This window comes from Opisthocomus hoazin, chromosome 28 (genome assembly GCF_030867145.1).
Source record: "Opisthocomus hoazin isolate bOpiHoa1 chromosome 28, bOpiHoa1.hap1, whole genome shotgun sequence".
Lineage (NCBI taxonomy): Eukaryota > Metazoa > Chordata > Aves > Opisthocomiformes > Opisthocomidae > Opisthocomus > Opisthocomus hoazin.
In genome coordinates this window covers 9135527-9148454 of record NC_134441.1, presented here as the reverse complement: position 1 = coordinate 9148454, position 12928 = coordinate 9135527, and the positions used below count along the sequence as shown (strand labels likewise).

The following is a 12928-nucleotide window of genomic DNA, read 5'->3' as shown; positions in this document are numbered from 1 at the left end:
GCTCCTGGCATGGCGGTGCCGTGTATGGAGCAGTTGTACGTGCTCCCGGCGCAGTGGTGCCGTGTATGGAGCAGTTGTACGTGCTCCTGGCATGGCGGTGCCGTGTACGGAGCAGTTGTACGTGCTCCTGGCGCAGTGGTGCCGTGTATGGAGCAGTTGTACGTCCTCCCGGCGCGGCGGTGCCATGCATGGAGCAGTTGTACGTGCTCCCGGTGCGGCAGTGCCATGTATGGAGCAGTTGTACGTGCTCCCGACGCGGCGGTGCTGTGCCCTCCTGTCTGCGGGAGGTCAGGGGTGCCCGTGGTGCCGTTGCCGCATTGTGGCTGAAGGCCCCTGAGAGCTCCCAGGGTGAGCGGAAAGGCCACTGGAGAGCAGTCACCTCTGGAGGTCTCTTCCGGTCCCACTTTTTCTGAGATTTGGTGGAAACGGAGTGCTAGATCTGAAAGGCTCCTCATGAAGGTCTGTGGTCCGTCTGGAGTTCTAAAAAATTGCAGTCAGCTTCCTCAGTTGCATTCAAATTAATAAACAAACTGGAGGAAATTGGACCAGCTCGCAGCCATTTGTCAGGCAATAAATGGAGACTGAATTTATTAGGGACGGATTCACAGTGAATTATTTATTCAGCTTTCCCGTGTTCTGGGGCTGGTGTGAGAGCTGTTGATGAGGTTCCATGCAGATAGCTTCCAAACCATTTCAGATCTATGGGAGTGTGACTGTGGCTTAATGCTATCAATATTTAGCGAGATACCTTCTAATTAAAGGGAGAGGCATGCAAGTTTTGCCAAAGGAATCTAAAAGCTCCTTCACACAGCAATTAAAATTTTAGTGGAACTTTTATGTTGCACACAGGGTAATTGCAGATGCAATCTACCCCTTAACCACAGAATCTCACAGTATTTTTCTTGAGTTATTAATTACAGAATGTGAAAGGTACGGTGGACATGCACAAGTAGACTTGGAACATGGTCCTCTAATGAGCTTCATTGCATCTGACGAGACACCACGTAGCTGCGTGCACACCTTAGCACAAGGATACCGTGGAGAACGAAACAGACCTCCCAGAAGTCAGAGGTGAACTGCTTCCCACCTCCTCTGTGAAAGGCAGCAGTGAGAAGTAATGTAATTCTGTGTTTGCTGATGCTGGATTGTGCCAAGGGCAGCCCATAGTGGGGGATGAATTAACAAATCCTTATGCACTAGGTGAATGATCGGCTATGCGAGACCTAAATTCTAAAATTATTTATGTTATGAAAACGTAGCAGGAAAATCTGCCAACAATTACAGCTCAAAGTAGCCCTCTTGCTGATCGTATGTCATAGAATCATTAAGGTCATAAAAGACCTCTAAGATCATCAAATCTAATATTAGCCAAGCCTTTGCATTTAAAAAGAACAGAACTACTTAGGGCATCTCTAATGCTGCCTGGCAGCCGTTGCCACGTACAGGGTGCAGCTGCACCGTGCAGGTATCCAGCAGTGTTACTCGACCCATGGCACCCCAACTTGAACGAATATTAGAAACAACCTGTGAAAACCAATTACATTGCTGTGTAGAAGCATCTGCAACTAAATTGGAATATTAGCCTTTTCTTAATCAAAAACTGCAGTTACATGACCTTATGCCGTTTGATGTGTATCCTTTTGGCCACAAAACTAACACCTTGTCTGTCTTCCGCATGGCACGAGGAAGTCTCTATCTGTCTGCTGCAGCTGGGGATACTCCGTGCAAGAGGCTGAGAAATGGCATTTGCTACCTGACCTTTCAGTGAGATGAAGGGTAGTATTTGCTGTTGTTTGAGGGCTATAAAAATACTCTGCATTCCCCAAACACCCATTATCCTTTCCTAATAAGAAGTATGAGGTTTATACAATTAGTCGTGCACTGGATAACGACTCGGTTGTTGAGCTGTTCATTATTGTTTTAGTTTTTTGTGGGGGAGGGGAAAAATCTCATGTCTTTGGTGTGCTGAGGGACTGTTGACCTTTCATTTTAAATTTCCGCTTAACATTTCAGCTGAATGTAATGTGAGAAGGCTGCAGCCTGTGTCAGGACCCCGCTGAAACTGGGAGCCGTATTATCCTCCAGTCCCAGGACTGGTGCATCCGTTTTGTTCAGCCTTTTCTCACTGCCTTTGAAAAGCAGGACCCCTATGATCAGGACAGGCATGATGAAAATTTCTGATGTGCTGTGAAACACATTTTTTGGGGTGGGAGAAGAGCCTTCAAATTCTTTCTAGCCTTATTTGTACTATAAGATAGTAAATTGCTTTAACCAGCATCATCTTCCTTTAAAAAGAAAAGGGTCCTAATAGCAAAGATAAATTGTTTGAGGGAAGATAGCAGGGTATTGGATTTTGTTGCTGAGGGTAATAAGTGTCCTGCAAGGCGGCGCTGGAGGTGATTAAGCCAAGAGCTGTGCTGCTCTCGGGCACAAACTGTGCTGGCGGCTGCCTTGGGATGCTTGGCTTCAGTTCCCCATCGACAAGGAGATCATGGCTTTTATAGCTTCTGGTGCAAAATTTACTGCATGCTATAACTTAAATCTTCAGCAATTACACTAAAACTGAGATGAAATGTCTGTTTTTAGGGCCATGTTCCTACTGTGTGTTTTGTACCCGACCAGAGGCTTTCAGCCAAAGGTCAGGTATTGGTTTCAGTGAAAGAAATTAGTGGTGGAAGACTTGAGTTTATTCTCCGACAGAAGGCTGGGACGGTTGCTGCAAGGGGCTCTCGGGATGGTGCTCGGGGGTCTCCCCGTCCGGAGCTGGGTCATGGCCCACGACAGCTGCGCTGCCTGCCGCGCCGTGCGTGCTGCGCTCCCGCCCTGCCGCCCTTCGTCCTGCGTGGTTTGAAACGCCCGCAGAGCCCGGCCGGGCAGTGGCAGCCGGGGTCTCCGGCCGAGGGGTCTCCCCTTCTTCATGTGCAAAAAATTAGCTCAAATTTAAAAGATACTTTGCAGTGCTTTGAGTGCTATGTTTTATATTGCTATATTTCAAGGGTTTTTATAATCTTTTCTTCTTAGCAAAACCTAGGAAATGAAGACAGCAGATTTGTATCTGTGGAATAAAAATCCTTACGTTTCCTGAGGAATGCTAAAGGACCACCCAGCAAGGACTGCAGCTGCCTGGCCCTGTGTGAGGATTATGCCTTTTAGCAGCTTGTTAACAGGCATCTGAATCACTGAAGTTAGTTCTGTTGGATGTATGAGACTTACATTGAAGTTTATAATACTACAAAAAGAAGCCCGATAAATTGGGCTGGCTCGGCATGGCTGTGGAGTGAGGGGAAGATGAGCAATGTCAGCACTGGGAAACAGACGTTTTGTGTCTGAGTCTGTGGTGCGTTCTGCTGCGCCTCAGTTTATGCGGGGCCGTTCCCCCCTGCCAATGCTGCATCTCTGCAGCTGTTGGTGAGCAGAAGATTGCAGAAACAAGCGGTGGAAATATTCCTTGCCCCTTGGCTGGCTTTGTGCAGCGTGGGGTTAGAGGGTTGCTTGTGTGGGTTTTATGGAATCTAAATTGAGGTGTTAGTGCCTATTTACGGCCGCTTCGTGAGACTGAGCGGGGCGCGGGAGCCAGGGAAGCAGTGAGGAGGGCGGGATGAGGGCACGCGTGGGTGCAGAGCATCCCTGGAGAGCGGGCGTCTGCCCTGCACAGGCTGTGGTTCGGCTGAGCCCGGTGCCCGGGCTTCCTGACCGACAGGCGATTGTGTTTTACCAGCTGGCTGCACAATCCTGTCAACGCGGTGTCATTCAACGGGTGACAAAAGACACCCGGATCGGGTTCCCCCGGCCCATCTGGTTACAGGTAAAACAGCCGCTGACAAATGAGAAGGCATAATTACCCTTCAGGGCTGGACCCAGCCCCGAGCAGCTTGGTGCGGAGGAGGGAAGGGAGGCAATTCTGCTCCTGAGTGCTGCAGACCTGGGTAGATGGTTCATAACACTCGAGCCCAAACACCTCCTGCACCCTGCTGACGAGGAGCAGCACTTAGTGGATGAAAAATGGCTGGCTATTGGAGAGCGGTGGTCTGCTGTGTTGTGTGCAGAGGCTGGGACTCTCGGACCGACCAGGCAGCTGGGGACACCCCTCTGCTGCTGCTGCAGGCGCCTGCCGGGCTGGCGGCCGGGTCCCCATCCAGGCTTCGAGGGACTCGCCTGGAGACTTGGGGGGACTCGGGTCGCTGCGTGGCGAACTGTGGATCGGTGCAAATGGGACCTTAGGCTCTAAGTGAGATGTCGGAGGAGTGTTTCAGGAGGTTTAGATTTTTTAATTTTTTTTTTTTAACTGCAGTCTATCTGTGGACGCAGTTTGGAAAGGAAAGAATGTCACTGAGGAGCAGACCAGGCTGAGGAGGAGACCCTGGTGTGTAAACACCGAAGTGTATCAGGTTTTCAAAGGAGCTCTTTTGGAGGCTCTTTATGTGTTACCACTGCCGATGATCAATAGAGTCTGGGAATGTTTTACTCTGCTCTGAACTTTCAAGTGATTTCCCTTTGAAAACATAAAATATCTTGAGAGAAACCTATTTAAAAGAAGTGCAAATTACACTCAGAACAGTACTTATTACCTCTTGAGATTTCTCCCTAAGGTTTAAGCTGATTTATAGTTAACAACAAAAAAGTGATGAAAATCATTCCGTTTCTGAATCGTGCTTATTTGTTGGGCCGGGTGTCGGTTGTGTGGTCAGTTCGCTCTCGCAGGCGCTGCAGAGCCCCTCTCCGGCCCCTCGGCTGACGGGAGGCTCGGGGGCATCTCCAGGGCTCGCTGTGCTGCCCAGAGCCCTGCGGCTGCTGCCCACCCGGGCACCACATCCCGCCGTGCTGGGTCTGCTCCGCAGCGGTGGGTGCTCGTGCTGGAGCTGTTTGCCCCATGTACACAGGGGAGCTGAAGAGCTGGGCGCTTCGTTCTGTATCTGAATGCAAGTGCGACATTTGCAAAGGGGGTTGGGATTTTGGGCTCCATCTGACTTTCCTTTGGCCTCTGCCGTCCCGTCCCCTCTGCCGTGCCGCGGTTTCCGGCTGCGCAGTGTGCTTTGTGTGCAGTCCCGCGGGGCAGCTGGCAAGAGAATCTCTGCACGGGGCCAAAACGCGGAACACGTTTACAACTACCTGTGAAGTTGTTGTGAAATGAGGATTGCAGCTTCTAGAGCAGAGTATTTTCTGTTTGCACTATATACCAGCCGTTGGAATATTGGCTTTAAAAAAAGAAAAAGGAAAAAGTGCACAACTGTCTCCAGATGGCTTGTCCCTGGAGGGAGTTCTGCCTTGGCACACAGGCCAGGTCCGACCATCTTGTCCAGGGAATGAGCTGGGATGCTAACTACCTGTGCGCAGCAGGTCATCTCCTGGCTTTGGAAGGGTCTTGCTCTGCACAGAGGAGTATTTTCTAAAGAGATCATTTATAAATTGTGCTCAGTGGGCAACACAACGTACCGAGATCTTTGGAAAAGCGAGGCCATGGATTTATGGCCCTAAATGTGATTCTCATTTCCTTTTTGGAGTGGATTGAACAATTAATTGTGAGTAATGGTGCAAATGTGCTCTTCCCCCTGCGTGTTTGTTGTTTGTACACTTACCTTGTATCTGCGGAAGTGGTTTGTTTGTAAACGCTTGCTGGCGGCAGCAGTCACGTTTTGCTGGCAGAAGTTCATCCCAGGGGCTGTTTGTGAGCTCTTCTCCCCCACCCTCCCTGGCTGCTCAGCTCCACTCTGCCCAGCAAGGCTGCATCCGTGCATCCGTGCCTCCGCTCAGGCTCTGCCTCCCACAGCGCCGGGGGCCGAAGCCCCGTGGGAGCGGGGAGAAGTCCCAGCAGACGTGGCAGTGCCTGGGAAGCGGTGGTGCCCCCAGCCCCGGTGCTGGGAGGTGTCGGGGGGGATGCTGGGGCGCCCGGTGCCCCCCGGCGTAGCAGGCGTCTGGACTAGCCACGGGCAGAGCTGGGAGCTGCTGCAGGATCCTGGACATGCGGTGGCACGGGCAGTGACGCAGCTCCTGCCGCAGCGGGAGCCGGCAGCCTGCAGCTACAACCGCTCCTCCTCCCAGGGTTTGCTCAGAGCGTCAGGTCTGAGCTCAGTGACACAGCTGGGCAGAGGCATGCTGCCTTTTACTCCTACAGGAATAACCATGATGAAGGTTGGAGACAATCTCATTAAATTGGGATTTACTTGGAAAAATAAAGATGGAGCGATTAGTGACTGCGAAGAGTGGCCCCTACTTGTGTGACCGCAGCCATGAGAGCCTCCTGCTGGTACTGAAATACTGAGTGGTGACATTCATAGCTTCCTAAAATTTCCAGTCGCCTTTTAGCTGACACCTAGGACCTCGCAAGGGAGCATCGCCTTTGCACCGAGCTGTTCCGTTGCGCGGATCCTCGAACAGGGTGACGGGCCACAGCCCCGAGTTTGGCTTAGGCAGCGTTGGTTTCTGGGGTGTGTTTTTTACCATTGTCTGCAACGTGTCTTGGACTTTGCCTTTTTTCATGTGGCAGTGCTCAAGATACATGTTGAGGAAAGGAGCAGAACGTAGATGTGTTTTTTAGGTGTTTTGCTCTTAATTTCCTTTTATGTGAACACCGCAGCAAGCGGTTTTTCATGTCTTTGGTACGTGCCGTGAGGCTGCTCTTGCCTTGAGGTTTCCTGGTGGTAAGGTCCTGCTGCGAGGTGTGAGCCCGGCTGCTCGGCGCGGGAGGGCAGACGGCAGCCCGGCAAGCTGGGCGCCTCGTGGAGCCCCTGCCCGGGCTGCGGAGGGGTGCAGGGGGGCTGCCCGGCCGGGCTCCCCTCCATGTCAGCACGGGGTGGGGGGTAAGGGGGTCTCCTCGAAGGGATTGAGACCGGCAGAGCAAAGGCAGATGGGCCGCAGGCATCCGGGGTGGGTGCGTGATCCTGCCTGGGGACCCGTGCGAGTGCCCCTGGTTCCTTGGCGGCTCCCGCCTGCAGACGTCTGCATCCCCCCGATCCCGTCCTGTCCCCCCGCTGCTTTGGGGTCCCTCGCGGAACCGTGGCAGGAGGAAGCGCTGGTGTCCGACGGCAGGGAAGGGACGGGTTTGTGTGACCCACAGCCGGCGAGCAGGAATAAAGGCTGAAGGAGGGCAGGCTGGCGGATGGCACGGACCAGCCCCTCGGCCGTGGGGAGCAGTCGGGAGCGGGACGAGCTCCCGGCGCGTGGGGGAGAGCGGAGGTGCTGGGGGCTCGGGAGCGCCGGGGGCTGAGGCAGTGCGAGTGACCGAGGCCGGGGCCAGGCAGGAGCAAGTCTGGGGGAGACGAGGAGGGGAAACCCTTGGAAACCGTGGCCTTGGCATAACAACCTGGATTCCTCTCTCTGCTTTCTCCGTGACTGTGCTTGGTGGGCTTATACGGCTCTTTTTTGTCTGTGTTTTTGTCTCCACCCAGGGCAGTGATGGTGACGCAGTGGATAAGAACAAATGCTGCACACTGTGTAACATGTCCTTTACCTCAGCAGTGGTGGCCGAATCGCATTACCAAGGGAAAATCCATGCCAAAAGGTTAAAACTGTTGCTAGGTGAACAACCGGCATTAAAGGCCACAGGTAGGTCCAGAGCCAGCGAGCCGGAGCTGGAGGGTCCGGCGCGGGGTGGAGCGGGCTCGCTGTGCCGAGGAGGCACGGCCGAGGCGCCGGCTCGGTGCCTGCACGGCAGAAAATGGATAGCTGAGTGGTGGAGGCTGGCAGAAGCAGCTATTCATTTGTGTTGCTGTCATAACAACCTTTAAAAATTGCTGATGCTCATTATTGTCTGCTTTGTTCACGTAGATTAGTGGTTTATCAGCCAGGGCTGGCCTTTGTACGAGAGCCCTATCTCTGGCTCCGTGCTTCTGAAGTGTTTGACTTGGTGGAAGACAGTATCTCCTCTGGGTACAAACGGCCAAGCCTCGCTTTAATTACCAGAAGTTATTCGACAGCTCAGCTAATATGTTTAATAAACCTTTCGTGTTACTGTACGGAACGGAATGTCATTTGCTTTTACCTTGGAGGGAAATCTAGTCTTAAAAACCGTTGGATCGATTGCCTTTTGATTTTTGCCCAGATGGGTATTCATGCTTTCCTCTGCGGTGATTCCAATAATGCAAGCCTATTAACTTTCACATTTAAAAAGTCAAATGTTGGAATCGGATAATTTAGCTATCGTATTGTTTGCTTAACCATAAAGTCCCTGCAAACCGCTAATATACTGTGGAACAAAACTTGCTGTGGTTGTCGTGCCAGAGGATACTCCAGCAAAGTATTCTTCATGCTAACCAGGCAAGATACGCTGGGCTGTGGTCCTGCAGACAGATGCCTTTCAGTATTGCTACCGGTGGCACTTCCTTCAGAACCAAATATAAATTTAGCTGTGCATTTACATCCTGCCTAGCACGATGTGTGTAAATCCTAGTTGTGATTAAATAAGGGCGGGGTGGCTCTGTGTGTGTGTTTGTTGCTTTTTTAACTTTACAGATTGTGGATGCTGATGTGGAGAGTATCACTTGTCCGTTACCAGGGTTGGCTGGGGAAAAGTTGCCGCCTTTGCGTGAGGGAGCATGTGGCGTCCCTTTGGGTGGTGGCTTACCTCTTTTAACTGAGGCGCGTGGTCTCAGAAGGCTGGCTGGGGGAAGGTGCCGCAGAGCTCACGAGTGGCTGGGGAGCAGCTGGACACTTCCCGGAGCTCTGGGTGCCGGTGGGAGTCCCGTGTGAGCAGCCGGGGTGCAGGGGGTGCTGGCGGCTCCCGACCATCCCCGCAGCGAGACAGCAGGACGGAGCTAACGTGAGCTAATGGGATAATTTGCAGCTGACTCGTTTTAGGGCTCCTCAGGCTCTTCTCTGCAGCTGGCGAATAGTCGCAAGGACACCGAGAGAAGCAGTGTACTCGCCTATGGTATTGAATAGTCCAGTGCTTGCACTAGTGCTCGGGACCCCACCCCTTGTGTGCAGCCTTCCAGCGATTTATCCTCCAGCACCAAAGGATCTGCCACAAACCCTAGTATTTCTGGTCAAATCCACGTGAGCTTCTGAGGGTCACAGAAGTGCTGGATTTCAGGGAGTAGTATGTGGACCGATTCCCACGTAAGTCGACTATTCGGATTCACCCGCCAGCGGGGAAAGAGTCGCTGTTTTCACCTCCGGGACCGTGGTCGTGGGCAGGACCCCATGGGTCTGGTGCTGTTCGGGCAGGTCAGAGGGAGCAGCTGGGAGCCTGGGGTCTGCCTGCGGAGCTGGAGCTGTGCGAGGGCTGACGGGCAAACCGCAGGCAGTGGTTATCAGTTGATGGCAGGGGGGAATTGGTCTTGGCACAGTGGGTGTCAGTGGAGATCTCTGACCCTGGCGAACCAGCATCTCTGTGAATGAAACTGGAGATGTGTGTGGACTGGCAACAGGTCAATGAGAACCAGTTGTACCCTCTCCTTTGTGAGAGACCTCTCTGAAGCAGTGCCGAGGGTGACTCGCCATGGGGTCTGTGCCTGACCGCGCAGTGACCGGCTGTGCCATGCTGCTCGTGGATGCAGAGGCTGTAGGGCCCTGTCGAGGCAGGGCTTCCCTAGAGCTGCAACTTTGCCTTGTGCTTTTGTCTAATTTTTTAATCATCTGGGTCAGCCTCACAGAGGCTCCAAGTGAGCTGCACCGCGTGCTCCGAGAGTAATGGGCTCTTCAGCTGTAGTAATCACTAGGAAAGAGTAACTTGAAGACTCATCAACTCTTTGAGACACTTGATCTGATGAAGCTGAGCTACAGGAATACATTAATAAGCACCTCCTTGCTCTCCAGTGGTTCTCAGAAGTGTGCCCTTTGGACACAGGATTTTTCTGGGCTCCCTACAGAGTCGCCCAGCATTTTTCCACTGCGTTTTTCTCCCAGTCCTTCATGGCTGGCACCAGGGAGCTTTTAGTCTCTCGGACAGTGCTTCAGAGGCTCCAGTGCTTGTGAGTCCTGGGAGCTGACCACGCAGAGCCCTGAGCATGCTGGATGCTCCCGGGGAGGAGCTCTCCCCATTCCTGCCAGATAATCCAGAGATGCTTTCTGCTCACCTGAAGCTGCAGCATGCATCACCTGCCTGCCGGAGGGCTCGGCTCTGTGTTGCAGATGCACGTGGATGCACTGGCAGATGCATTCTGCCTCTGAAAGACTGCTGCTTGATGTTCGGAGTTTTCTGTCTCACCAGGAAATTTCCCATGGAAAATTGCATCTATTGTCAGTCCCCTTACAGAGTTACACCTTCCCTTTCAATTTTGTCATCCTAATGAAATACAGATCTCTCATTTCTCTGCTGGTGCTTTCAGGAGAGGGAGAAGTGCCTTAGCAGTCTGGGTTTTTCACAATAGGAAAGCGATGTCTCATCGCTGCAGCGAAATGCTTGTGATCTCTCCTGTTGCTTCTGCGGTACGAGGTTGTAGCCCTCAGAGGCTTGTGTCACCACTGTTGCTGATGGATTTCTCTAGTCGTTTCCAACACCTTCTGTCAGCTTGCATCCAGTCGTCAGCATGAATTATAAAACAAAGAATTGTGGGGGGAAACAGCTGCTGCCTTCATTGACCATAGTGCAGATGGATACCTGCAGGCATCGTTTCGGGAAGGCAGAAATCGGCCGGTCAGTGTGGCACGGCCACCGTGCTCCAGGCTCCGGGAGGTGCTGGGGATCCCACGACAGGAGATGGGAGATGCTGGCACCGGGTCCCCTGCTTTCGGGGTGAGGAGGAAGGGCGTGATTTTGCCGGCAGGAAATTCACCTTGGCTTTCTTACCTCCTTGTTCTCTAATTCCCAGCGTGGGGTTTGCGTTTCAGATGTGCCAAAGGGACGGAGTAAATGGCTTTCAGGTTTGAGCACGAGGATCCGTCCAGCAGCAGCCAGAGTCTGCCTTAGTCCCGGGTTTGTCTTCTGAAGAAAATGGAATTTCTCCAGTGCCCCACTGTTGTGGCTCAGTTACTTGCTGGTTCTCATGCTCAGTTCCTGGAGAGTGGCAATGATAAAAAGTTGGGTGCCATTTAAATATGGCTATGAATAAAAACCTTTGCATGCAAGAAAGAAGTCAAACATTAGTTCATTGCCAGAGTGCTGAAGTGTTTCTAACTTTATATTTTGCTTCTTGCAGTGAAGTAAGGCTTTCTCACTTCCCTCCCACAGCAAAAGGGAACGTAAGGCAGACTGTCATGAGCTATTTAGCATTTCGAAATACTTGAAATAGTCAAACTAGCAGCTTTTATGTTTGTGTTTTAGATGGAGAAATATTTTTAACATCTGACGTTTTGTGAATGTTTATTATTAATTTTCGTGTCACTGCTCAGGGAATGATGGTATTTTCTGTTCTGCAGTAGTTATTTAGCACCTATCAAAATGATAAATCCACGTTTGTGGAGAAGTCAACTTTCATCTATTTCTCTTCAGTAGGATTTGGAAGACATGGGGTGTTTTCGTTAATTGCCAGGCTGGGTTCAGCATGCCTTAGGACTGGTGGTAGCTGTAAATGGAACCTGAGGAACGTGGCTTTGCAAGAAAATATTTTGTGTTGTGTTGTTTGTGCTAGAAGGAAATCCCTGCCCTACGGGAGCAGCCGTGCGGTGTGGGCAGAGGGTCTGGTGTGGGTCTGTGCAGGGTCTCTGCTGCAGGAGCTGCAGCCCACGGGGTCAGGGGGAGCCGGGAGTTGTGGTGGGCTCGAAGCAGGGCTGGGGTGGTGATGGGGGGGTGCGGGTGCAATCCCCCGAAGCCGGAGAGCTGGTCCCACCACCACCCTCCCTCCTGTACTGCGTCTGATGAGCACAAGCCACTGGCCTCATCAACAAGGGCTCGGATGCGCAGCCCTGGGGCCCCCCGTCCGGCTGATGGCTGAGCAGCAGAGGGTGCTTCAGTCGTATTTCTGTAGGGAGTGGGAGATATAACTCCTGTGGACACCACCAGCTCTGTGAGCTTCAGCCTCCCTGGTTCCCCTCGGGCGGCAGTCAGCATACAAACAAGGAGAACGCTGACCAAAAGATCTGACAGATTCAACTTCATGGCCAGGGGCCTGGGGAGCATCAAATCAAGTATATCACAGAGCTCCTGGACTGCTGTGATAACTGGTTATTCGTACTGGTCCAGATGCCCAAACATCTCTGCAGCCCCATGGCGGTGCCTCGCCTGTGCCCCGGGGCGGCTCAGCCCTGTCCGGGGAGCACAGGGGTTCGGGGTCCCCGCAGCGTCCCGAGGCTGGGGCAGCTCTGGGCACCGGGGCACGCGGGGAGTGCCTGCGGGGAGTCGCAGAAACACGTGAGGAGTAGGCACGCTGCGCTCCCTGTTCACAAGCCAAGCAAGTGCAAAGTCTGCACAGTCTGCGTTTGGACAGGCTATGCTGTTATTTCCTACTTTTCTTCTTGGTCACCGTGTGTTGGCCCTGTCTCTGCTCGTTGGTGTAGCTGCACTTCTGCTGATGTTGCGGGCACCTCGGAGGGGCTGGGGGTGCGTCTCCTGCTGGAACCGTGGGTGTTAGAAAAGGTGTTGGTTTTAGGAGCGAAAGACCGCCGGGTCCCTCCTGAGCCCTGCCTGCCTGCTGCCGGAGCAGTTTGGTGGAGCCGGGATGCGTCTGAGTGCGGCCCCCGGCCCCGTCGAGCTGCAGGGTCATCGGGGCCCAAGCGGAAGGAAAGAAATTTTCTTTGTTGGCGGTGTGCTCGGTTGCTAACTAGGCTCGTTACGTGGAGGCTGGGCAGAGACTGGGCAGGGGAATCCTCTGGTGGGGTGAAACGAATCCAAACGAGCAGGCAGGCGGCTGGTGAGGCAGCAGAACGAGACTATCTTCTGCAGGAGCCAGTGGTGTGATCGCTTTATTAATGAGTCCCGGCAGGAGCTCGTTTCGCTTGCGCTGTGCAGAGTGCTGGTGGCAGCCACGGAGGCGAGGAAGCTCTTCTCCAGACGTTCCTCCAGAGGTGGCCTGGCGAGGAGGGTGATGGTGCCTCTACCAGCTGTCCAGGCCAT

The 12928-nt window shown here is 53.0% G+C and overlaps 1 protein-coding gene across 3 annotated transcripts in view; it reads left to right on the top strand.

Moving 5' to 3' along the window:
• The window catches only part of ZMAT4 (zinc finger matrin-type 4), a 74823-nt gene that overhangs the window by 45347 nt on the left and 16548 nt on the right, over positions 1-12928 (top strand). For all 3 annotated transcript variants that reach the window (XM_075444672.1, XM_075444670.1, XM_075444671.1), the window contains one exon: positions 7386-7542. In XM_075444672.1, the coding sequence (XP_075300787.1) occupies positions 7386-7542 (157 nt within the window). The remainder of the gene's footprint in view (positions 1-7385; positions 7543-12928) is intronic.